This window comes from Eleutherodactylus coqui, chromosome 1 (genome assembly GCF_035609145.1).
Source record: "Eleutherodactylus coqui strain aEleCoq1 chromosome 1, aEleCoq1.hap1, whole genome shotgun sequence".
Taxonomy (NCBI): Eukaryota; Metazoa; Chordata; class Amphibia; order Anura; family Eleutherodactylidae; genus Eleutherodactylus; species Eleutherodactylus coqui.
In genome coordinates this window covers 101,629,888-101,657,807 of record NC_089837.1, presented here as the reverse complement: position 1 = coordinate 101,657,807, position 27,920 = coordinate 101,629,888, and the positions used below count along the sequence as shown (strand labels likewise).

The 27,920-nt window shown below is 42.3% G+C and overlaps 1 protein-coding gene across 1 annotated transcript in view; it reads left to right on the top strand.

The window, feature by feature from the left end:
• LOC136624120 (uncharacterized) overlaps positions 1–27,920 on the top strand; it is a 132,716-nt gene that overhangs the window by 97,478 nt on the left and 7,318 nt on the right. Inside the window, exons 5-10 of the mRNA XM_066598236.1 lie at positions 725–855; positions 18,486–18,665; positions 20,254–20,445; positions 22,433–22,612; positions 24,306–24,538; positions 27,525–27,654. Of these exons, the coding sequence (XP_066454333.1) occupies positions 725–855; positions 18,486–18,665; positions 20,254–20,445; positions 22,433–22,612; positions 24,306–24,538; positions 27,525–27,654 (1,046 nt within the window). The remainder of the gene's footprint in view (positions 1–724; positions 856–18,485; positions 18,666–20,253; positions 20,446–22,432; positions 22,613–24,305; positions 24,539–27,524; positions 27,655–27,920) is intronic.

The window sequence follows — 27,920 nt, the reverse complement described above, 5'->3', positions numbered from 1 at the left end:
TGTTGCATAGGATAAATTATAATGTACAGTCTTAAAGAAACATGCAATGATATATTTACAGACCACATGATATATTAGAATTGACTGCAGCAGCTTTATAATGACCTAAGCAGCGACTAAACTTTACATGGTAAATACTTTGGAAGTAGTGTAATAGGCATAAATCCTTCCTTGTACTCTACTGGAGTTTTAAACAATATAAGGAAACATGATGATGCAAGAATACCTACTGGCATTTAATTTCAGTTGGGAGATCAGGTGCTTTCAGCAGCATCTGCAAACAATGTGATGTCAACAGGGGCTCTAAATGTCTGATGTGAAGTGAAAGCCAAAGATTTCTTGCAACACTTTTATTATAGCATCCTTAAAAACATCCTCTCCGTTCCCCTTTTTCCATCTGCTTCGAGGAGGATGTTTTTAAGGATGCTACAATAAGTTTTGTAGTTAAGTTCATATGAGTGCTGGAAGAAATCTTGTGTTTTGGAATTAGCTCTATCCGTGGCTGAAGTGGCTTCCTTCCGTGCACTGTGATACTTAAGGCCCATTTAGACGGGACGAATGTCGGGCAGACAATGCCTGACACTCGTTCCCGCATACACTCGCTTCCATGCTGTTGCGCGGCAGGTAGTATCACTGGCTTGCTGTCCTCACACTATTACCATTTCAGCTGATTACATATCATTTCCGGTTTACACCGTATGACTGTATGTCTTCTTTTTTACAGTAATTACAGATGGCTCACTTGATAGACCATCTCTCACTGATGACATGGGGAGCGATGAAGACTTGTATGATGACCTGCATGTATCCAGTCATCGATATGGAGGAGGCGGCGAACAGCTAGCAATAAATGAGGTACTTCTTATCTATTAATAGGGCAGGTGGAATAAAAGTCTAAGCATGGATTCCGATAGGCAAGAATAAAATTTACTTGACAACCGTTTCAGTGACAAAGTCATGTTTTACAAGAAATGGCCGTACATGTACTTGAACTCAACAAACAGGTTTATAATGCTGCGTCACAGTTCAGAAGACTCTAGCAGCTTTGAAGCGGCTCACCGGCCTTTGCAGAAACAAGATATGGCCTTTTGGACACACAGAATTATTATGCCTCTCAAATATGCTCAGTTACTCTGCAGGCCACTTTACTTACACAGTGTCTTATTATTATCAGGCTCCCAGAGAACCTGCCCTCTGATTGGTCATTGCTGATCACATGAGCAGTGCTGGCCAATGAGAGCAGGTGTAGTGCATTGGTACTCTAACACTACTAATGCACTGTGGGAATTGGGTAATGTGAAGATCGCATCGGTCATCTTGGATGAGTGAAAATGGGACCCAGAAGTAGTGAATGAGAGGAGCATAGGCACAGAAGTCCAACAGCCGGTAGTATAACTGCCTCCTTCAGTATGGCATCACACTATACTTGAACACTCACACTTCTCATGCTTGTGAGCTCTAGAAATAGTGTATAGAACCACTATTCTCACACTTAGGCCACATTCACATGAACGTATGCGTATTGGTGCATGCATTTGCATACCGTTTTTGCTGAATGGGAATTTGGTATTTGCGTGTACAACTGTGCTTTTTACGTATTGTATGTGCTAAAAACCACACAACCATGTTCTCAACCATTGAAATGGCCAATTAGTTAAATGAGTTCCATATGTCCTCCCTTTCTGCGCAAATGCACAGGAAAATTGAATATACTGCATTTTTTTTGTACATGAAAGTACGTGCATGCGTACTAACACATTGAAATCAATGGGTTCTATTTTCTGTGCAAATACATCTGTGTGAATCCAGCCTTAAACTATTCGGCACACCGATCCGACTAGGATGCTCCAGGGAAATTGCACTACTCGGCTCCCAACCTTTCAGACAGGGTTTCCCATGTGGCTCCCCACACCCAACCTTGCTCCTCCAGGCAATGTTTGCGCACGCTAATTACTACTGCAACACACACCAACTTTGCACCCTCGCGGGCACAGCTTCCATTCCACTCCCTGCCCCCGACACCACCCTGCGGGGCACAAAGTGCTCTCTAGTTCACCCACTCATGCACCGGCCCCATCCAGATACAATCGTCTGTTTTGCAGCACTGCTACATTTGTCCCTGCTTTACCCTTTCTTGTATGTCCTTGTACTGATAACGGCCAACACGGCTGTATGCCTATTACAATAAATAATACATAAATATTACAATAAATTGTACTCAATGGCAGAATTTCTGTTCTATGCTGTATCATTAATGACCTTGTTCTCTTTTATTGATGGCAGTGGGCTACAAACATATCTGCTGATTTCCTATCCATTATAATATTGAGGACTGACTATAAATATTGTTGTGCCCATGTATCCGTCTATTTATTCTGTAGATTAGCAAGAAGCAGGGGACTGATGAAAGTGAGTTTGACTGTAGGATCAGACTACCGAGGGTTTGTTTGCAGTCTGTAACCATGGAGACAGATAGATCTGCATAGGAGCTGAAGACCTAAAACGATATGGCTTTTTAAATCAAAACAACTTGCAAAGTTGCTTCATTGTTTTCATTTTGGATGCAAATCCTGATCAGGAACTTAATTTGTTGTGTACAAAGCTTATAAAGCATACCTATGAGTCCAGTTGAAATCTTTAGAATAAGCTACCATTTGTATGTACCTGAGTTATATTTCTGACCACAATGTTACCTGTACCATGTACTTTTTAGCAGCCCCCACCGCTGCAGGTTTTGACCCACGATCAGTCTTTCATTTGCGCACCTCCAGTAGGGGTGTACGCTACCAGTAACGGCTCATGTCCACTGGAGTTTTTTTCACCGCGTATTACGTGTGCGATGCACGGCCGCGTAATACTTGGTGAATAGAGTCAATGAAAGTCAATGGCCTTTCATTGATCTATGCAGGAGAAGTAGATCGTAGCACGCTCTATTTCTCTGCGTACCACGCAGTGTGAACCCTATACATTGTATAGGCAGCATCTGCAGCTGTCCATAGGCAATACATTGCGTATGGGTGTCATTTTCATACGCAACCCCGCTATGAAAGAGCGTGAGCTAGAAAGTTTCTTCAACTTCTTCACCTTGTTTTTTAGTGAGCACAGAGTTTCTGGACCATAATAGACAGTGGTATCCTCCATACGTCTGAGGATGCCACAATTTTTTTCACTTACAGATTTTGCATAAACCCATGGTTGAAATAACTTCCATGTGTCATTGCATGGGCTCATAAAATTATATGGGGGCCATATTCTAGATCAGTAATATGAATAGGCCCTAATTAACCAGTTCTTGATCGTCCAACCCCCTTACAAAGTGACAGTTTGTGGTTTTTGTTTTTTGGTAGATTGTACAGTAGGTGCATGAAGGGATCACTATAGCATATATAGTATGGTTGGAACATCTACATTTTGGGATCATTACAGTGCTGCTTTGCTTGATGAATATCATATACTTTTAAAATTAAATTTACTGCCTTTGCATTTATTATGAGGGTTGTTATCTGCAACCTGTTCCCATACAAGTCAATGGGAGAGTGCGCACACGGGAGTCTGAAAAGAGTCCGACTTCAGCAGCGGGCAGCGGGGGATCCAGGGAGCGGGTGAGTATAAAGAAAAAAATACATCAACGGGCTCCCTGTCACCTGCCCTAACAGCACCATGACTTAGTTTATGATGCTCTACGCAGGTGACACATTCTCTTCAAAACATCCCTCCAGTTTTGGAACAAATTTGTGGCTCTGGATTGGAGGGTGCAGTATACTGCATGTTCATATTCTCTGATCCACTGGTTTGGGATCCTGTTTTCAGATGTCCAAGATGGCAGCTGCAATTTTCTAGCAGCCGGTTGTACACTATGCACTGCTCTCTGATTGGTCATTGCTGGTAACTGCAGGCACAGCTCTCATTGAAATGTATACATTTATAGAGCTCTTCCAGTGAATATCCCAGCACACATTCTAAAAAGGCTTCAGCAAATGTTGCTCCAGTTTATTTGGAAGGACTCTATCCCAAGTGTTGTGTGCTCCACTCCAGACAGGCACGGATTGAAATGAGGCCTTAGGGTCCTAAATTACTTGAAATATTAACAGGCATCCTGGATGGCAAATTACTCTTCCTTATGCAACCTCCAATGCTCCTCTTTGGCTTTCTTTAGAGGCCCTTGAAGTCTACTTCCTCACTCTAGATTTCACTCACTGGCGTAACTATAGCAGTAGCGGTTGCACCTGGGCCCAGGAGCCTTAGGGGGCCCATAAGCCCTCTCATCTCCATATAGGGAGCCCAGTACTATGAATAAAGCATTATAGTTGGGGGCCCTGTTACAGGCTTTGCATTAGGGCCCAGGAGCTTCACGTTACGCCTCTGTGTTTTTCTGGAAGTTACCTCCTCCTTTTCTGCACTTCAAGGGAAATATGATTTACCCTCCTCTGAACTTTTTTGATATTTGCAACTTAAAGGGGTTTTCCGGGGAAATACCATTGATGACCTAGCCTTACAAGTGCTGACCTCCGTGTAGTGGCTGGTGCTTGTAAGTAAAAGTACGGCTCATTGAAATCAATGGGAGCCGTACCTACAGTTACAAGGGCCAGCCACTAAATGGGAGGTTGGCACGGAGGCTGCCGCTCCAACCTCTATTATTACAGCGCAGCCCCCGGCCGATCAACTATTGCTGACCTATCCTTAGGATAGGACATCAATAGTATTTCAGTGGAAAACCCCTTTCAACATTTTGTATTCCATTTCCTTAGAAATACAAACTCCCCTCTGACCATAACTCCCTTAGATTTGTATTGCTTTAAATACCTACATGCAAGAGGCCTTATCTCTCAAATGTATTCTAGTTTGGTCCACTCCTTGCACCGTACTCAACTGTCATATGTCTCTCGATGGGAGGCAGGCCTAGGCTTCACTGTTGCCGATGAGGACTGCTTCCAAATATGGGAATTGACTAATCGAAGTGCCCATAATATATTAATGTTAGAGACCTCATTTAAAGTCCTACTTGCTTGGTATTTGGTTCCTACCAAAATAGTTCATGGAGCGCCTGGTTAGCTGTCAAATTGCTGCCGTTGTTGACAATCTTCTGGAGATACGCCCCATATTTGGTGATCTTGTCCTTGCATCCAGAGGCTGTAGATTACATTTTACTTATTCATTTACTCTATAATGGGAAGTAATATACAGAAAAACTCATGGCCATTCATCTCCGCTTTGCTACCAAGCAAATTATTGCTCAATTGTGGCGGAAAGATGGTTTTATCCGAAGTTAAAATTTAATTTACTTAATCAATGAGAAGTTTGCGTCTTCTATTATTGCAGATCGGCACAATAAATTCCTGAAAGACTGGACTCTGTGGTTAGTCGACATCCTTCACTTCCAAAGTAGTTTCCCTGTAGTGAGGCCCTTGGACTTTCACGCTTTTAAGCCACTTGTCTGGGTGTTTGGCCCTGCTGTGTTTGCCCCCTCCTCCCTTCTGCTCTTTCTTTCTTCTCTTCTTCTAGTCCTGCTCTAGCACCCCTGCTGTTTCATGATTGACCCCTTTTAAGGCAGGAAATTCTTGCTAAGAGGACACAAATGTATTGGTTACAGTATGGATATGTCCCAGTTATTTCTCATTTACCTTGTTCCCCTGGTTTCGGGTCGCCTGTTTCTTTGCCTTGATACTTACCACCCTGTTCTTGGTATTTGTCATGTTTAAGTATGAACATAATCAGAACTGCAAAACAAGTTTTCTTGCTATAGATACTTATGGCATGTCAATAAGATCTGGCGTAAATATCCGATTAATGGCATTCCTTGTAATAGGACCTCCTTAGTGGTTCTGTATCTCCATTGACTACTAATAGTGACTGTGCTAAGTGCATCTACCTTTCCACCTGCGGGAAGCGCTGAATTCAGTGTGTAGCCCTCTGATAATGGCCGGTCATAACTATGTGTGTCTCATGTGGTTGCAAAGGGCATGGACACAAGATTGTAGAGGAGTGGCACAGGCAGATTATGGTTGGGGGCGAATGCCCTACTTAGAACAACCCGGCCAGATAATTTCCCTCCTCTGTACAATGTGCAGCAGCACCCTGTGGTGTTACAGAACAGAAGGACTCGACGTGAGCAATAAATGGACAATAGGCACCGAATTCAGTGGCGTCTTTGCTATTTATTGCCTTTTTTTAAGGTCCCTTTGCACATAAGCACCCAACAACCATCCCAACGACTAGCGCTCTTGTGCTTTAACACAGCGAAGTCGCTCCTTAAATTGAGGTGGAGCGGGCCGGAGATCTCTTCCATAGATTGAACAACTCCTTTTTACACAGTACAATAAGTCGCTCTGTTTCAGTGAGGTGGAACAAAGTGATTAGAACCTACTGAGCGATTTGTCGCTCAGTGCCCTGTTGGTGTCTGCGTGTACACGGAATGACTTTCTCCAAAAATCGTTTTTTAAGTGATTATTTGGGCGATAATCGTCCCATGTAAAGGTAACTTAAGATATAACGTCATTTACATTTTTTTTTTTAAATGCACAGAATAGGCGATTCTAAGCATTATTGCAGTATGTTTTATTAACTTGTTCAGTACATTTGTCCTTCAAACCCCCTCTTCTGCTATGCAGCTACCGTAGGTGAATACGTTGCTAGGGAAATCCATATTCACTTCCCTGCATAGCAGAAGAGGGCACTCCAGCTGTGCCTGCACTGTTCTCTATAGAGCATCTGCAGGCACAGCTGCTTTATGCATTTCAGGGCCTGTTTTCAGTACTTAGTGATTTCTGTTCCTCTGTTCCGTTTTTGGAGCAGAGAATTGGAAACTAAACTTAATTAAAAGTTTTGTTTTTGTTCCCCATTGAATATTTCCATTCATTTACCTTTGACTCACTTCTGTTCCATTTTTGTTTTTAAATGGAACATATAGCGCAGTCATCTGTGGGAACAAGCCCTACTTCTGTCCTAAATAGATTTCCTCCTGTGCCTCACATCTGCGCATCTGCCCACTTGAACCTTCTTTATACATTTTATTCAGTTTTAAATATAATTCCCCTTGTCCCCATATCGGCACATTGTCCCTAGTACTGGTGTTTAGTATATTGTTTCTTCCTCTGCTCATCTGTTCGCCAGCGGTGCACTGTGTATGGAGAAGCTGTTCTATGCTGAAGGCATCTCCCCTCCATGGCACACCCATTCCTTGCTGGACCTGATACACTAATAAGGCTCTCAGTTCATTAGGTTGTGACGCATAGTACTGCTGTACTGACACCCTAACAAGTAAACCGGGTCGGTGGGGAGCGGGTGCACTTTGGAGGGCTAAAACCATCAGCATAGAACAGATGCTCAATACACAGTGCGCCGCCGGAGGACAGTTGAGCGGAGCAAGAAGAAATATATTAAACACCAGCACTGGGGCCAGATGTGCAGATATGGGGAATAGGCGAATTCTATTTAAGACTGAATAAAATGTATAAAGCAGGATTCAAGTGATATAATGGTAGCGACTGTGCCTGCAGCTGCTCTATAGAGAACAGTGCAGGCACAGCTGCAGCGCACTCTTCTATGCAGTGAGGTGAAGATGGATTTCCCTAGCAACGTATTTACCAGCAGAAGAGGGGTTTTGAAGGAAAAATGCACAGAATAGGTTAAGAAAACATTGCACAACTGCTTAGAATCTCCTATTCTGTACATTAATTTTTTTTTCATGATAGTTACATTTTAAGTCCTGTTCGCAAAACATTAATGATCTGTGCTTTGTGTGTATGTCAGCATGTATGTCAGAAGCTTCTCCTAAGCATATTCATAGGGCAAAAGTGTGTCATTTAAGCCTTTATCAGTCCGTTGTACCTTTTTGTTGTATGGAATAACGTAGTAGATTTCCCTGTTCCGTAGAAATAATCTCCTATATACAGTATAAACAGGGTGTAACTATAGAGGATGCAGGGGATGCGGTTGCACCCGGGCCCAGGAGCCTTAGGGGGCCCATAATGCCTCTCTTCTCCATATAGGGAGCCCAGTACTATGAATAAAGCATTATAGTTAGGGGCCCCGTTACAGATCTTGCATTGGGGTCCAGGAGCTTCAATTTACGCCTCTGAATAAGGAATGGCATCTTAACTATTACACCGAGGAGTGCTCAGTCTGTCAGCCCATTGATGCCCCCGCAACATGATTGCTTATTTCTGCTACTGTATTTATAGCATGAGCTTGGTCCTGGTACTGTATTCATGTTGTGTTTGATTCTGATGATCTATTCATGTTATGAACTTGGCCGTAGGGCTGTATTTATGTTGTTTGCTTGGTTCTACTGTCGTATTTATTCACTGAGCTGTATGGTGTGGACATGCTACTATCTTTCTGCACTAGCAGAATATAAATTGCTTGCTCATTGATGCAATATACATCTTTTTTTTCGTTCTTCTTTTGACTGGGGGTACCTAAAAAATTCCCCATCTAACCTAAGAACCGCATTGCCTTTGATTGAGACAAGAACCACTTCTAAGGCACCCTTTACCTCCCATGACCACCATTGCTTTATACTATGCTCAGGACTTGCTCCTGGTATAGGCATCTTCCTCTGGCCTGTGTGAACCAGGCCTATTGCTTGTCATGGCCGGCACTTCTTGAGCTGCTTTGTAAACGTTCCCTGAGAAGTTCAGAGACCATTACTTTAATCCCTTTTATATAGTGAAAGCCTCATTGAAGCTGACAGCTACACCCAGCGCTGGCTGCTCTAGTAGTGATGCCTTCTTCTACTCTCAATAGAAGCAGATGCTTCCCAATATCTATCAGAGCCATTTACGAGGTGCTTTAAATACGTTGATGTCTACCTTCTTTGCCTTCCCCCCCGACTGTGCGTTTCCTAGCGACGGTAGTCTGCAAAGCGAGGATTGGACGAGGAAAAAGCCAATAACTCAGCAACGACTGCTGTTACAGAATGTAAGGCTTTCCTGGTACAGGGAATTAAATACCTCCATCACCCTGCAAAGACTGGGAAACATCTATGCTGCTTCCATTAAAACAGACTGCCGTTTCCGCATCGTAGATTTTAATGGATGGAAGGCTTTGGGATTACGTGCTGAATCCTGCGGGAAGGTAATAGTTGTGCTGCATGCACCGTGCCTCACTATGCACAGCAGATAGATCCCCGCTGCTGACAGCTGCAACACAGACCTTTTGTTTGCGGCCACAAAGCATTGAGAGCCTCACGGTTTTGCTCAAGCCCAGGCCAAGACATGGCAAGAGGATCTGACCGAGCCAGGCAGAAATGGAGCACACTTCATGCCATCCTTCGCTGCAACATGAACCCCGAAACCCAACGCATTGTAGTCTTTGTCATCTTGCTCTTTCTCATCTTCATTAATGTTGTGTTAATGTTCCTGCTGGCCTTCTCGTGAGTCCACCGGCCACCTGGGATTGTCATGGTTCCAAATCACGAGGTCAGCTTTACCATTGCCTGACTCTTTATAGAAGCCTCTCTTATAGTCACCTTGACTATGTGTCTGGTCCCAAATAACTACAGCCAACACTTGTGCCTTGAAGACATACCATTTACAAGATGGAGAGACTTCGTTACATAACTGCTGGGAATCCGAGTCCCTTTTTTACATGCTATTCTATCTTACGATGAGGGTTTTCAGCTACTTGCAACCAATTTTTTTCCAGACGTTTGCCTTGGATTAATTACAAAAAAAAAAAAAATGCTTCTCTGGACATTGCTGTGGTGGGTTACGGAGCGTCAGCCATAGATTCTCTTCAGGTATTACATGCATATGGAGGACATGAACCCATGAGAGCCCTTATTATCAGTCATCCTTTGTTCTTGTATTGTGACTGTGATACACTGCTATGTTCTGTTTCGGTAATGCATGGTGACACATGACTATGGGAAGCACACATTCCTTCTCGGATCATTTTTTTTTTTTTCTTCTGGATTCCATGGAACGTCCCGGGTTGCAATTTAACGAGAAAATACTTTGTATTTCATTTTACCGATTCTTACACTGTGCACTTTGTATCACGCACATACATATCTATCCGAAAGCAAAAATGCAGTCAGGAAAAACCTTGTGAGTAATATTAAGTGTATTGGAGTGTGGGATTACAGCCAAGAAGCCTTATGTCTGCGTAGTATATTACTGGGAACATGATGCTTGTAGCGTTAGGTCTATAGCACACAGAGGTCAGGCTCTAAGAGGATATAAACCAAGTATTTGGGGCTCTTTGTAGCAAGGATTATGCTGGTTGATTTGTTCTTAGACTGATGCTAGAGGAGGCATTTTAGCATACATTTAATCATCATACCGATGATCATATTTTTGGGGTTATTTGGATACGGAAACGGCAGTATTAATTCACCCTCGATACCCTCAGAGGTAAAAGACGAAGCAAGCCAAATTTGATATATACCATATGATGCCTCGAACGATCTTGTATTAAAATGTTTTTTTCTAGCATCATTTTAATACCAAAATTGCCTTCAAATTTTTGGGGCTGTGTGTATCACATGGAGGCCCCGGTGAGCACTAATGAAATTTCTGTGATATTAGAGGTGTAGACCATGTGGAAGTCCAGTATTTAGTCTAGTACATGTCTGTTTTTTCCTGTGTCAAACTCTGTTTTCTGTTGCTTTTCATTTTCGGCATTTTGTTACGTAGCTAAAGACCTCGGTATGCACTTTCAAAAATAAATATCTTTTTCCTATTCATTTTTGTATTATTTTACAGTCTGTAGAAACGAAATAAAGGCTGGTAAGGTCAAATGGTTGGAGCGCCTGGTTATACGTAGAGGGTTTCGTTCTATTAGGGTGCACTAATATCACTCAACTGGAGGGTACAGTTGCAATCACTATATATCTTCCTGAAGTTTTGCTGAAGGCCTGGATATTGTCATTGTCATGTAAGCCCCTCCCATCTGTCAGCCAATCGGCAGAGTTTTCTTCCAGAATCAATTCCTTATAAAGAGGAAGTGAAGTGTGAAGAGGAGGGGCTTATAGTGGACACTTTTTGGTTCTGTAGGGGCAGCCTAATGCTCACCATTGTCTCCATTGTACTGATGTCCTACTCTAAGAAGGAGCTGTACAGGTAACAGGTTGACTTTAAAAACTACATTCAAATACTCCAGAAGTATGAAGGCTTTATTTTACATGCCAATGTTCGCAAATGAGATAATTACTTTTCTACTTTTTTTGTGGCCTAAATTACCAGTTTTGTAAAAAAAAAAAAAAAATGTTGCCACTTTTTGTGAAAAAAAACAAATTCAGCCTGTAAAAGGTTAAACAAAATGATTTACGATGATATGGGCAAATATAAGCCTGGCAAAGGTTATACTGAACAAAATGTTGATGAAATGTTCTCATGGGAAAATATAGGACTTTCAATCATTTCTGATGTGCTGCTGAATATACCCAAATCTCACAGTATAGCTGAAAACAGGTGTACATTCCTCAATCAAAATTGTTTGGTGGTTATTGTAGTCGTGACGACTATAACACACCTCCACCAGGTGAGAGCCTCTGAATACTACTACAGTTATATTGGTTACCTACCATTCCATTTAGATCTGCCCCCTTTTGCTTACACTGGATTATCTTACAGGGATATCTCGGCCCGATGTCCACGGGCGGATTTTAATTGCAGGACGCCCGCACGGATGATCTGCAGTTTAAGCCGCCCATAGGGAACATGGGGCGTCCACACTTCAATTACCACCTGCGGATTTGATTTGCGGATGCCAAATGTGGAAAAAAAAAATCACAGCATTCAATTGCGGATGCATTGCGGATTTGTAGACAGATACATCTCTGGTTGCTTGGAGACCAAGCTGGGACGTGAGTAGGAGGGAGAAGGCAGGCACTATGGGCTTGTGATTTTTTTTTTTTTTTTTTTTGCCCTGCTCTGACAATCTGTAGTGCATCCGTGTGGAAAAAAAAAATCGCATCCATGATCGCCGGCATGCATTTAAAAATAATTTCTGCACTAACACGCAGGTCTTCCGTTGTGGAAATCCGCCTGCGGAATCTGCGCCTGCCGGGGACGTATGAGGCCTTAGGGAATAAGAAAGAAGAATCCTAACCAGATCTAGAGGAAAGTAATTATTCCTTATCCATAGTGGTCCACATTCTGTTGTCATTTTCCCAAGTTTCCCCAACTACAAATATTTTTTGATAATCTAAAAAGTCCAAATCGTATGAATTGATAGATTGAGAGGGAAATAAATTATGCATTATTTCTTTTTTGGGGATTGCCCATAAACGATTCCTGCACGGTTGGAAACTGTTTGTTCAAAGAGTAATTAGGAAGAAAAAAAAAGGAAATGAGAAAGACGTCACCCATCCTCCCGCCTCTATAAATGAAGATACAGGTGCTAACGAGGGGATTAGATTGTGGTGTGGATCAGCAGATGTGAAGAAAGAACAGAACGTAACATGCTTTACATCTAGGGTGAGATGGTAGAAACTGCTCATATTTTAAGATTTTGCAGTATGTGCAACTACTGAAAATAACCTTGTGCTATATAAAAAAATGGACGTCTAGTCACCTGCTCCATTGTGACTATGGGCCTGTGTAACATGGTGACTGAAGAACTCTCATTTCTCTCATAAAGTTCTTGCTCAAATTCCCAGTTGGGTTGCCGCAAAATTTGAGTTACAGGGTCAATTCATACTTAAAGGGGTTTTCCACTATATAAATAAATTGTTGGTAGTGGGAGAGGACGAACTATATATTTAAAAAAAACAAAACACTTGCCTATCTCTGACATGCCACACACCCCCTCCCCCTCTTCCGAATCAGTCATCTGGTGAATCTGTTTACTTTGTCTGCAGCAGTCATGTGGTTGTTTATCCACATGACCGCAGCGGCCAATAGGAGGCCCCGACATGGGACACCATTAGTGACGTGCTGCAAACATGCCAGGGCTTCTACATTAAAGGTCAATGCGACCTGTTTACAGGATGTCACCTGGCCAGAAGACCCGATTGATATTATGGGTCACACGCCATGGCCACAGTAAGCATATTTGGGCACTTCTTCTGTATATTGGACCCATTTCTGGTTTTGGCTTACAAATACCGATGCAGAATACTGTCATGTGACCTCAGACCTTTTTGTGGACCACAGCAGTAAAGTTTTTTCACTTTTTCCCAAGTTGCATCCAAGTGTACCGGATTATCAGATGTTCTGGATTACCAGTCAGCTATACAAAAGTATATAACACTGACTTGTAAGAACATAGAATCTCCATAAAGTCAAAAATAGTTGTTCTGTGAACCATGTACTATACTATTAGATCTTCTGATCGTTTGATCATTTTTTATAACATGTAGGTTAGCAGTGACGTTATGGATTTCTGTTTCGAGCAGGGCAACATTACTTTTTCTTGACTTTTCTAAGTATGAATACACAGCCAAAAAAAACCCCAAAACAATGTCAACGTAACATACATATAGCGTATGGTTCCACCAATTGGGGCAAGCCCAGCAAGTGAAAACTATCTTATTTTTGCTTTGAGGATTTTTGTTTCCTTTTGCATCATATTGAATTTTTTTTTTGGAAAAACCTTAGCGTCCGATTAGAAATAATACAAATTAACAGAAAATCTTTGCTCTGCAGCAAAAATATCTTGTAGAAATCTCATAGAGAATATGCATATTATTTTCCTATTCATATCTTTAATTTCAGTTTGCAGTCATCAGAGGGGATGGGAGTTTGCTGAGGGGCGGGGCTTAATGTTACTGGTTTTCCATTGCAGGCAGAACAGTGGGAGAAGGATTCTATTATTATACACTAAGCAAGCAGAATGTGAGCAGATTCCATATTTTACCTACAGTATTAATTTAAAATGCACTTAAGTTTTCTAAAATACAACTGGTTCTCTTTCCCCTCTCATTTGCTGCTGTTTGCACCCTATTTCATGATCATAAATTCTGATTTTCAGGGGGTCTTCCCCATTTATCTTTTGCACTGCTGTTTACAATCCACTATCAGGCAGGGGTCATGTTTCAAGCCTGCAATTCTCCCAGTAGTTCACTGTCCTGAACTTTCTTTCCCTCACTTCCCATGCTGCATTGCAGCTCTGGTCCAATTATGGCTAAATGGTTAGTAATATGTATACACACACAGGTGCTGTAAAAGCAAGAGAGGCAGAGATTGTGGAGATTGCAGAAACCGTGTCTGCAGACCTGAGAGCTGTGTGAGTGCAGATACCAGTCTGTTAAGATAGCCCCTCCTGCATGTCCTAGTCTTCCTGTAACTACAGAAGCTCAATACCTAGCAACACACAGTGGATTGCTGAGGGGCTGGAGACCCCCAGTGACAGCTACTTCAAACTTGATTTACAGTGGTAAAACAACAACATTTTTGATGAAAATATATTACAATATTGATGAGACATACAGACTATTACATGAGTGTAAGTCATCTGAAAAGTTTGTGCTCCTTTAAGAACCAGTAGTACATTTTAATTTATAACTCAAAGGCTATGTAATGCCCAAAATGTCTACATCCAGGGGCAATTTGTTTTGTTCAGTGTTTATGGCCTTAAAATAAATTAAGATTTTTTTTTACTACAAAATTGCATATGACCCCACAACAGGCAATTAGAAAAAAAATCTTTGGTGCCAGATGATAAGTACAAAGTGTAGATACAAAAGAAGTGACCCACCAGGTATGTGGCATCGGATGACATCACATCGAATTCCAAATCCCGCCAAGCAAAATGCCTTTATCAGTTGGGGCTAGTGCGAGAAACAAGTACAATGGTTGGAGCAACCCAGTGGCGGTGTCTACAATAGGACCGTAGAGGCCGGGGAATGAGACTTGATTACCGAGTGGTGGTGCTGCTATCCAGATGAACTCCTTACTGAAAGTAGGAGTGAGATGATACAATTGGTGTGACGCAACCTTCCAGAAATGATTTTGTATGCTGTAAAATTGATTTTCTGTGTCCTCATCGTGTATGTTGTCTCATTTCATCCTCAGTTGTATTTATTTTCCCTTCACCTCCTCCCTTTATTTTATATTGTTATCCATGTCATCAGAGTCGTAACTTGAAGATTCGGGGCCCCAATGCAAAACCTGTAACAGGGCCCCAAAACTATAATGCTTTATTCATGGTACTGGGCTCCCTACATGGAGAAGAGAGGCCTTGTGGGCCCCCTAAGGCTCCTGGGCCCGGGTGCAACCGCATCCCCTGCATCCCCTATAGTTACGCCCCTGCATGTCATTTATATATCATCTGTATTAACACATACACCAGCTTAAAGGGGTTGTCCGAGTAGAAAAAAAAATGTAACTGCCGGGCCGTACTATAAAATAAATCAATAGTCAGCTCTCTACTCTCCGCAGGAAACAGGAGAGTGGCTATAGCGAAGATTATGCTGGCAGCGCAGCGCAGACGTCAGAGGCCGCAGTGTCGTCGCCTGTTCTCCTGGCATCAGTGCTCACATCCTGCGCGTCATAATCTCGGAAATTCGAAACAATGACACTGTGGCCTCTGATTGACTTCAGCAGTCTCCTGATTTCTGGACTGTGCTGACAGCCTGATCTTCATCGGAGCTGCTTTTCCTGGGTGAGAAGAGAGGTAAGTATTGCTTCTTTTGTTATTTTTTTCACGTGACTGGCCATTTATATAAAAAAAAAAATTATACTCTGACAACCTCTTTGTCCCGAAACATGTTTTGTTGTTGGCTGAAAAATTTCATAAAAAGTAGTTGAACCTATTTTTCTTGTCCAAATACTTTAATTTCCGGAAGGTTGCACCCCACACCAGTTGTTTCTACATCCTCTGCCTTTTACTAGTAGAGAAAGATAATCTTAGGGTTGTTTTAGACTGTTGAGAACTTAAGCACCCAACAGCCATTCCAGCGACTATCGTTCCTGTACTTTCACACAGAAGCGATAGTCATTCAATAAACGGAGGAGGAGGGGACCAGAAATCTCTTCCAGCCGCTGGCCTCAATTTACTACGAAGAGGCAGTCATTCATATATAAACAACTGCCTGTTTATGCTGAGTGAGAAGTCGATAGTAACAACTAGCGACTACTCGGCAACTTTTTGCTCAATACCCTGTAAGGTGCCGTGTTTACATGGGCCAACTGGTGCCAGCAATTGCTCATTACTTGGGCGATTATTGGCTTGTGTAAAAGCACCCTAATTCACATAAGCTAGTTGTACATCCACTAGAGATGAGCGAGCATACTCCTTAAGGCAATTTAGTCAAGAGAGCATCGTCTTTTTCGAGTACCTGCTAGCTCGTCCCTGAAGATTTGGGGGGGCTGCGCTGGGTGGAGAGTTAGAGAGCTCTCTCTCTCTCTCTTTCCCTCCCGATCCCCCTGCTCACCCCCCCGAATCTTCAGGGACAAGCCAGCAGATACTCGAAAAAGGCGATGCTCTCTCGAGTAAATCGCCTTAACGAGTATGCTCGCTCATCTCTAACATCCACACAAGACATGCTGTCTCTTCTAAACGGTTCGGCCAATAGCCATGATCACAGAGAATATTAAAAAAAAAAACACATCTTCCGGCATATAAAAAATGTTTATCTTCAGTACATATAAAACTACATTTCAGGGAATATTAACTGTCGATTTCCTTAGGAGTAGAACTATGCCATAACATAAGCTTCTTTTTATTGTTGACATCTCTTTCTGAGGACGGGGACTGCCAATGTTCCCCGACACCCATTGTTTTATTTGTACCAAGAATAATTATTCTCTCATAGGTTCTAAGATCTGTTTGGGATTTACATCCATAAAGTATATTTTCCGGTTAATACGGAAGCCTGTGTACTTGGTTTTATGATAAACTTTTATGATTCCTCTTTGAAATTTAGAGAATTAAAACAAACCAAAAAAAAAGTGCCAGTAAGAAGCCTTGCCGCGGAGTCATCCATCATAATGCAGCATGGTACATCAATTATCAGGTCCATTGAGTGATTAACACAACACACCTGCTCTGCATTAAGGGAGAATTTACATACAGTCGTTTGTTATGAATGTCATCCATCATCAGTACATATTATTACACTTTCAAAAATGAAACGTTTTACATGATTTGCTATTTGTAGCAATTTTGGGGGTAACTGGGAGGAAACCTTAAACTCCAAAACATACTTTTAGAAGAAACTCAGTCAAACATAATTTCAATTCTACATTTTAATAGCTTTTTCCTCCCTATCTTTGCTGTTGTAATATGGTTTCTACTTAGTAGCAGCTTATGGCTGTTATCTGATTCTATAATGGCGAGGTGCTATCCAGTGGTAGGTGAGATGCAGCTAGGAAGATTTAAGAAAAGTAATCATATGTCATACAAACTGTCACCCAAATCTTTAGACTGGCTGGTATAACTTTATACCACCTATTAGTTGGCTTAGTTTATGCTAGATTTTGTGCCAAAATTTTGGTGCAAATTTGCCACATAATACTGCATTCAGGCCACACCTAAGAGTCCAAAAGTGTCTAAAACACATCATAAATGTGGTGCAAAGCAATGACAATTTTCCAGCACGATTTGCAGTTTCAATTGTAATCCTGACCCATTGTTCTCACAACAGGAATTTTATCACCTTTCCATTCACATGTGCCATTCATCAGGGCACACAGTTATGTGACTACTAAGGGGGTAACCAGAAGTATTTTATTTGTATATGAAGTATTTGTTCTGACCACTCCCTAACCAGACCTGATTTTCTATGAGAATTTTTCAATTGCACCACATGTTATGTATACTGTTCATCTTCTTTGAGAAGACCACCCCCTACAAGACAACATTTTCATGCAATTTTTCGATGTTGTCTCAAGGAGGTTTCACTGATGTCATTATATAAGAATTTTGTATCAGAGCTGATATAGTAGAACTAAAATTACTGAAACTAGCCATAAACATTAGATGTATGTTGGCCGAACTCAATGGTTCCTGTGTAATTATCTACCAACCAGAGGCGTAACTTGAAGCTTCTGGGCCCCATGGCAAAATCTGGGCCCCCAACTATAATGCTTTATTCATAGTACTGGGCTCCCTATATAGAGAAGACCCCTAAGGCTCCTGGGCCCGGCTGCAACCGCATCCCCTGCATCCTCTATAGTTACGCCCATGCTACCAACCTACTGTGTGTAGGGGCAACCCAGATGAAAGACATTGGACTAAAGAAGAATCAAGATGTTGGATCCTTTGTTCCCTTTGTCTACCTCTCCCTGAGAAATCCAAACCTACATATTTGTGGGGAAGTCAAGAGCGATTTAGCTGTTACTCAAGCAGACCATCCTCATGACATAGTCATCGAATACCAGCTTAACACTTTTCAAATGTGCCCACCCTAATACTGTGCCTTACAATATACAGTGTATGTTGTGATAAACAAAATCCTTGCTAGTTCTGAAAGATAAAGGACCCATGCTGTTCCCACATGAGTATCTTGAGAAGACTGTTGTTGTAATGCCAAGATGACGCATGCACTGATAACCTAATAATGTCTAGACTGAGTGAATATACGTATTTCTCCACAGCTGATAAGTGATGGCAGTGTGGTGTATGCAGAAGCTCTGTGGGACCATGTCACTATGGACGATCAAGAACTGGGCTTCAAGGCTGGCAGTGTCATTGAAGTAATGGATGCTACCAACAAAGAGTGGTGGTGGGGACGCATCGTGGAGAGTGAAGGATGGTTTCCAGCAAGTTTTGTAAGAGTGAGTATTAAGTCAAATTGATAAAACATTTTATGTAACTACCATAAAATTGTATAAAGTTCAGTACACTAAGTATTTTATTCTCCCCCTCCAAGTATACAGTATAATACAACCAGCTGCTGATGCCTTGGTGAAAAGACCAACACAGAAGCCAACTATTAGTACCCATTCCAGAATGTTAAGTTCCATATTAGCAATACTGTCCAGTACTGTGGTTGGTATACACTTTGCTGCCAAAAGTAATTGAAAACCTGAGCAAGAATCAAAAGTAGTATTCATTTCCATAAGTTAATACTTTGTGGAGCCTCCTTTGGTCCTAATGACATTAGATGCTTTCTACTAACATCTGATACACTTCAGCTGGTATTTCCCATCATTCATCCTGAAAATGTCTGGTAAGTTCTTTCAAAGAAGATGGATGCTGTTCATATTTCCTGACCTGATGTTCCAGTTCACCCTAACGTGGTTGTTCAGGAGGGTTCAGGTTGGGACTCTGTGCAGGCCAGTCTGATTGTGGAATATCCATATCCTCAAGCCAATATAAAACAGTGTTGGATTTGTGACAAGGTGGGTTTGATTGTTGGAAATATTGCTGACCATTCCTAGAGTATTATCACATTGTCAGCACCACATTATTGTATGGAATGTTAGGGTTCACCTTCATGTTCATGGTTCTTGCCACTACAACCAATAGACTAAGACCGTGCCATGTAAAACACCCCCAGACTGTAACGAAACCTCTGCCGTACTTAACCGTGGGCACAACACACTCTGACAAAAGGCGTTCCCCAGCCATCCTCCACAACCAGGTACAGCCATCAGATTTGAAGATGGAGTAGTTTAATCCATAATTCCCTAGAATATTCTTCCATTGCTCGACTATCCAAAGACGACACTCCATGCACCATTGTAGACTGGTTGTTGTATTGCGCTTTGTGATGGACGGCTTGTTTGCAGCGGCACAACCAGTATATGCAATAGTATGCCGTTCCCATCACAAACTATGGCTGAAACCTCTAAGGATCAGCTTATGTTGAGTGGTTTAGAACATGCTAATAAGACGCAATCCATTTTACTGATAGGGGTGTCCACATACTTTTGTTAGGATGACCTATTTAGAGAACTAGAGTACAACCAACCAACTTTTTCAAAACTAAGTATACATATATAAATGAATGGATGATTTGTTGAACATCTGAACATTGACCGCGTGGGGCAAGTATGACCCTGAAATCCAGATTTTCAGCCATTGAGTGACTCATCTTGAAGCTTATGAATGAGCGTCATGAATGAGGTTGGCATTAGCCATGCTCTATTTCACAACCATATTTTTCAGTTCTGTATTTATCATATTATAGCAGTCCGTCTAAAATTCAGTGGCCAGTATTAAGGCAACAAAGCAAACTCTGGTGTCACACACCCTCTAGTGATCAGATGTCTCACCGTGTTCATGGGTGATATTCTGATTAGGCTGCATTGTTTGCATCCCTACATTGCAATGGATAATAATTCTTCTAGTTTGATTATTATATTCATGCCCAGTCTGGCAGAATACATTTACTACAGTACCATGCTCTTATCCATGCAGCTTCGTGTGAACCAGGATGACTCTTTAGAAGACTACACCGGTAGGCCTGGAGACAAAGACCAGGATGCCAAGACTCTTTTGAGGCGCCATGTTTTTGGGCAAACCAACAAAGATCAAATGAGAACCAACGTCATAAATGAGATCTTGAACACGGAGAAGGATTACATCAAGCATTTGAAGGATATATGTGAGGTAAAAGAGAACATTTCATTTATTTCTCTACAGACAAAACTACTTTGGCAGAAATCCATATAAAATTCAATAATAATAGGACTTGCGTGTGGGAAAGCAAAGACTCTGCCACTGGTTACAGAAAAGTTACAAAACCGTCACTTGCAAATACTACTTTCTACCACTGAATGAGGCAGGGCTTTCCATAAACACTAATATTACAGCCCCCAATCGGAAATTAAATGGACCCAAAATGCTCTTAAAGTACAGTGACTTTGGAATGAAGCATCATCCAAGTATGGCAGAAAAAGTACTTTGTACTTTACTTACAACTATCCGTCGCCATTGTTGCACGCCATACCGTAATTTCGAAGGTCTGCGGTATTATATAATAATCGCTGCCTCAACACACTGTAGGTGCCAATATCTGCACACAATACTGACCATTACTCCTATCTACTTGGCTACTGTATTTAGGAGCGCCCCGGCAGAATATGAGATCACAGACACCGCAAACCGTAGGTGCATAAGGACATCCTCCATCCGTGCATAACGCTAAAATAATATCTTTACAGAGCATCTCTTGTACATATAGCGTCATTCATGAATGAACTTAACTCTAAACAATAAATTCCTAACTCGATTTCACAGAGTGTAGCTTACTAACACCGTTAACTCTAGTGTTACATCACAATCCGCATCTCGTAATGGTTCCTGCAAGGAGACACTCTCCCAGCTCATATATGTCCATCATACTCCCTACAGTGTACCACACTAACATGTCATTGGATCGGTTTTGCGTGTCTTGCAGCTTGTTCCTTTTCCAATCCCTCACCTTCCATATGGCTAGTCACTGTCATCATTGCCATCTTCGGCCCCCAGGTCATCAGGACCCTCTCGGTGTCAGTCAGTCTCCGGTACTTGTGGCCCTGGCTTGAATTGCTCTTGGCCTCTGCCACAACCTCTAGTCATCCAAGCCCTCTACAGCTCTCCAGTATAGGGATGTCGACTTCTGCATTGTCCCGCTCAGGAAGGGCCTCCACCGCTGCAACTGGCTGCTATGTCCTACTGCTTTTTCAGGAAGGGTAGCATTTCTCCTTAAGAAGAGCACCTAGAAGGTGTGCGTAGTCTTATGAGGCCATCCATGCTGCTCTGGGAAATATGCAAATGGAAAGATGGAACAATACGTCTGCAGCACCACCTATTGGATGGCAGCATTTCTCCTAGACAAAGTGAGATTTTTTAAACAAGTCTCAAGACAATGAGCTAAAGCCAGAATAACCATGCACAGACAGCTGTTTCTGCTGCTGCTTCACACTGAACAAGACTGTGTTCCATTCCCAAGATGGCTGATAGCACTTTCCCACTGTGTGACATGGGGCTATAAAGCCAATCAGAGCCCTTTTCTGAAAGCCTCCCAATATAGTCTCTAATAGCCCCATTGACCTCTTTTAGCAATGTTGGAGCTCCCTCTTGTGGCCACTTTAATAGTACAGTCTGTTTCCTAATTTAGAGCTCCAGCTGTAGTGCCACAGAATGGCTGACAGTGGCAGTGCACAGAATGGAGTAACTGTGAGCCCCTGTAATCTGTAAGAGGGGAGCAGGGCACTGCTCACGCCTCTTACATAATCATATATATTCTGAAAATAAGTGCTATAACATTTGATATTTTACTCACTTTGCGGTGTTATTTGGAGGTCTCCTCATATGTTAGAAAAAATATACACGCAGATGAAACGATTAAAACAAGCAAAGCTCCTTCAGAGCAATTGACACTTTTTGCCACAGCTCTTCACAAATGGAGAGAGACAGAGGAACCAAATCTTTCACCTTAAATGCCCAATTCAACATGGCAGGTGTTGTAGGTAGACATGCACTGAATACACATACACTAAATTAGAAAAGGGACATAATAAATGTTAATACTAAAAACTGCCATCAACACTAGTTTGATGATTGCTTCAACTCCTGAAATACTTGATCTTACTGAACTTTAATATATCTTAAGGGTTACATCAAGCAGTGTCGTAAAAGGGCAGACATGTTCACAGAGGAACAACTTTGGACAATTTTTGGGAACATCGAGGACATCTATAAATTCCAGAAGAAATTCCTGAAAACATTAGAAAAGAGAATCATCAAAGATGCTCCTCATCTGAGCGAGATCGGCTCCTGCTTCCTTCAATATGTAAGTTTTACATAATGCCAATAGGTCATTGATATTTATCATTGGGATCTGCCTCTGTAGCAGTGGAATTGCTCTGGTAAGACAATGCTGCCTTAAGGGTTCATGCACAGGTATATCTTGTGCTGTCATTTGATAGCACCCTCTTACAGTTACCCTTTGGACCCACAGAATTCTGTCGGGGCTGTGCCACGTACCATGGCTCTGTACGATAACTCAGAGCCTGTGGATCCAAAATACAAATATGTACATGAGGCTTAATGTTTAATTATATTGATAAAATGACCAGAAGTGCTCCCTGAATACTCCTTCTCCTGGCTTTGTCTCCTCCCCACCGCCATCTCCGGACATTAGACAGATCTGGAAGGAGAAGGATTCATCTAGATGCACTGCACATGAAAATGCCTGGCGAGAACGTGAAGCGGTGCTTGACACAAGTAATTTTGTTGACAGAAAGACACAATTTTTTAATAGGGAGGAAGGAGGCACAATTGCCTAATCGGGGCAGGTAAAAGGCACAATTGTGTAGGGCACAAAGAAGGCATAGTTACTTAATGGAGCAAGAAGAAGGCAGAGTTACCTAATCGGTCACAAATGGAGCACAATTACCTAATGGGGATACAAAAGGGGCATTGTTGCCTAATGGGAGCAGAAAGGGGGCACTTTTACCTTATTGAGGCATATAGAGGATGCTGTTATCTAAAGGGGACACAATTACCCATAGGGGGGGACAAAGGGCACACTTATCTTGTGGGGTACACACAGTGGGCACTACTGCCTTTGCAGGGACACAAAGGGGGCACCATTACCTTCTGGAGTCACTGTAAGTGTGGGATAATAGGGAGACATTGTTACATTGTGGGGTCACTATATCTGTGGGGCAATAAAGGGGGTATTATTATCTGATAGGGGTTCCATAACTGTGGGGCACAAAAAGGTATTATTACTTTATGGGTGGCACAAACAGGGAATTCTCACTGTGTAAAAGCGCAAGAGTGGCACAAATAGCATATTATTACCAAGAAGAGTAGAACTAGTAGCATGAGAAGTCTGTACAGAGATGTGTTGTGGCTGGCAGAAGTCATCATTGTAGGATACAAGAAAAAGGCAAGAGAACACCACAAATCCAAGGAAATGCCACCTGTGGTCATTGGGGGTACTGCACTGTAATCACAATTGACTATTAAATGGTGACTGCCTCATATAGAGGTATAGTAGAGCTGAGCTGCTGCATCTAAGCCTGATCTGTTAGAAAAGTTGTCTTATAGATGTGTTGTCTCTGATATATATTTATATATAATCCTTTTAGGAGTGGGGGAACCTATGTCTTGAGGCTTGTGCCCCTTATTTTTCCATAGAGACCCCTACAGATCCCTCAGTTCAAGACCCTGTAACTTTTCTATACTTGTAACATTCAGGAGGGGTGGGAGATGCTTTGCCCGAGACTGACCTTTTCCAGTATACCTAGCTAAAACTTTTTGCCCCCTCTAAAATACATAGCTGCATCTGCCCTTGCATGAAGCTGCCATCATAGACTTCTATAATACTGCCATATCCTGTACCAATGATTGTACAGCGCTCCGAAGTATGTATGTGCTATATAAAGGAGTAAAAAAATACCCCACATCATCCCAGCAGCTTCCAATTCTGTTTACTGATCACATCTTATATTTTACTCTTCTTTTCTCTTTAATAGCAAAATGACTTTCAGATCTATTCTGAATACTGCAACAACCACCCCAACGCCTGCACAGAACTCTCCAAACTCAGCAAGGTCAAAAAGTATGGCTACTTCTTTGAGACTTGCCGCCTGGTACAGAACATGATTGACATCTCTCTTGATGGTTTCTTGCTGACACCGGTGCAAAAAATCTGCAAATATCCCCTTCAGCTGGCCGAGCTGCTGAAATACACCAACCCCCACCACAGGTAAGGACAACCTTCTTAGTGGGAGCCTAAAGAGGTATTCCCAAAATTGACTTTTATCACCTAGCCGTAGAAGAGATGATAATATTCTGATTGGTGGGGGGTCTTACCACTGAAACTCCAACCGATCCTGAGAATGTGAGCCCCGTTTTCCCATCACTGTGGACTAATTTAAACCCCCGTAGTGATGTGGAGATGGAATAGAGCAACGGTCGAGCATGTGCGACCATCGGTCCATTTATTTCAGTGGGACTGATGGAAATAGCCAAATAGCAGCTATCTTGGGCAGTCCTATTGAAGATGCATGGAGCAGCACTATGTATGCTGAACTGCAGCTCCATTCAGCCTCCTTCTTGCTTCGGGGGGTGCAGCGATCCCACAGTGATGAGAAGATGGGGACAAGGGACATCGGTTCGGGGATTGTTGTGGGTATCAGCTTCTGCCTTCTCCTCCAGGCTGTGACTAACAGCTGAGGACCAGACCAGCTGCCGGAACAGGAGCGTTGATCCCATGTTGTATTTTTGCCATCGGCTGGGATTAAAACCCAGGACCAAGCGCTGTAAAAGTACTGTGATTGGTCCTTAAGGAGTTAAAGGGATTTTCTCAAATATTTAGACTTGCACAGTAATATTCCTTTTAATCCGACACCGATGAAATCTGATAATCAAATATTCTGGATTGTTTTGCACATCTATGCTGGAAACAAGTAGAGGTAATGGCTTTTACCCACTTGTGTTTTTCAATGCTGTGATATTGCAGGGAAACTTGCGATTTTTGTGCAATGCGATTTTAACATTAGAAAGTCACATTGACAGTTGCAGTAAAAAAACACAGATATCGCAGCGTTAAAAAAACGTTAGTGGGTAGAAGCCCTTAAGCAGACTTTCTAGAATAGCAGATGCCAGATTAGAAAACTTTCATTGTATAATGAAAAGTTATGCAACTTTCTAATATACTTTACTGTTTCACCATGCTAACCTGATCATTTCCAACTGACCCATATGCCCTGTTTTTGCCAAGGCACAACTCTGATGCACTTAGAGGATTGCCCCACAACCACTTTGTCTTTCCTGATTGCTGCTGATAAGGACATGTGACTGCTGCAGCCAATCACTGCCTATAGAAGGTCACTGCTGTGGATAGTGATTGGCTACAGTAGTCACATGTCCTGATCAGCAGCAACCAGGATGGACAGGGTGCTTATGGAGTAACTTTAAGATGTGGGAAAACCCCTTTAACGAGCCATGCACCTTTATCAGTCTTGCGGACAGTCTGCATGGAAAATCCACAGCAAATCCGCCTTGTGTGGACTTACCCTTATGGTGTGTTTGGCTTTTACTACACAGAAAGTAAAAGGTGGCTATACACATTAGATGAATGTCAGCCAAACCCACCAATTTTGCTGGGACCGGCTGACAATCTAATGTGTATAGTGGTGTCCCAATTATTCCCCAACAGCAGATGTCAAGGAGAGAAGGCTGGATCATATTGAATTTCAACATGTCTGATCTTTTTGATGTCCGAGGAGATACACCACCAGCCGATAGTTATCTAAAGTGTATGGTCAGCCTCCTCTGCTGTCTTACTTCTTGCATTTCCTTATTTACCCATCAAACTGAAGTCAAAGGAAGAAAAGCATTATTAAAGGTGTTGTTCCACTTCTGGCTGTTTGCTGCATGAAGCAGACAGTGCTGTTCATTGTGCAGTGGCCAGGTTAGGTACTGCCGGTTGAGACCCATTCACTTCAATAAGGCTCAGCCTGCAGTACCAACCTGGGCCACTGCACAATGTTCGGAGCTGTCTGCTTCCTGCTGCAAAACAGCTAAAAATGGGACAACTTCTTTTTAAGGGACCATCCAGTCCTGGAGAAAAAAGTATGGCCGAACCACTTCTGTGACTACCTGATGCACACTTTGCATAGCATGCATGGGTTGTCTAGGACATTACATGCTGTTCTGACTGGCAAGTACTGCTCATGTGGGCAGCACTGGTCAATCAAAACAGCATGTAGTGTCTTAGACTGATGATGCATACTACTGCACAGTGGGCACCAGGTGATCAGAGAAGCTGGTGCAGCCATCTTTGTTTCTGGATTAAACAGTCACTTTAATGATAGGGATGGAGCTTGTTGTGGGTAGAAAAAACACACTAGGGCCTAAAAAACATGTTGCTCTTTAGGGCTTATTCACACAAGCATATTTCCAATCTGTGTGTGTAACTGACAGCACACGGATCCATTACAGTCAATGGGGCTATTTGCACACGTATTTCTGTGCTTTACACAAACTGATGGTCCATGTATTAATAAAAAAAATGCATTTACGATTCTGGTCCATTTTCGTGGACCAGAATTGCCCATTCAAGTCAATGTCAACGCATGGCATCCGAGTACTGTTCTTTTTTTCACTAATTGCTACGCAATTCTGGAAAAAAAATTCAACCTCCTTCAGTTATTTTTTTGTGTACTTGACAAAAAAACGGATGTTACACGGATATAAAAAAATGCACGCACGCAACACATACGGATGTCACACATACACAAGCATTGAAATTGTTGCGTTTTTCACAGACTGAAATCGCACACGCCTGTGTGAATACACCCTCAGACCTTTATCAGACAGCTAGGTATTTCATGGGCCGAATACGGACCCATTATAGCCTATAGGACATTCACATCGGCACTTTTTCACACGGACCGATAGTCCATGTGAAAAAAAATGTCTGCATGACGGATGCAATGTCCACTGTCCCCACAGTTGGGACCGCGCACAGACGGGTGTCTGATATAGGTTGCACCCCAGATTCTTGGACGCTATTCACATGCGGCCATGTAAATGAGACCTGTGTAGACTATGTAGAAAAGCAGCTGTGAGGAGTGAACCGTGTGTGCTTAAAAAAGTTGAGCGTATGTACCTTTGTGGAACTTTGATTGGTGTTTGTCCCCAGCCGTATGGCTGCATACGTCTTAATACATCTTCTCTCCATACAGGGATTTTGCAGATGTTGAAGCTGCATTGAATGCCATGAAAAATGTCGCTAAACTAATTAATGAGCGGAAGAGAAGACTGGAAAACATTGACAAGATAGCCCACTGGCAGAGCTCCATAGAGGACTGGGAGGTAGGAGCCTTAAAAGTTACCGTCACCATCTTACAGACCAGCCGGGAAGCTCCACCGTCCAGAATAGATTGCCGGGACAAGTGCTTATGTAGCAACTGCTCTAAGGCACCCAAATCCTGCAACAATGTGGAGAATTTCAAATTCTCTATGGCTGCTATTACAGATCTGTCAGCAGAGTACAGGCTGCTTATCACATGAGATCTGCAGGTCTATTCACAGGGTGACCTTCCTATTGTTATCACCTACCCGACTCTTAGGGCGGACTC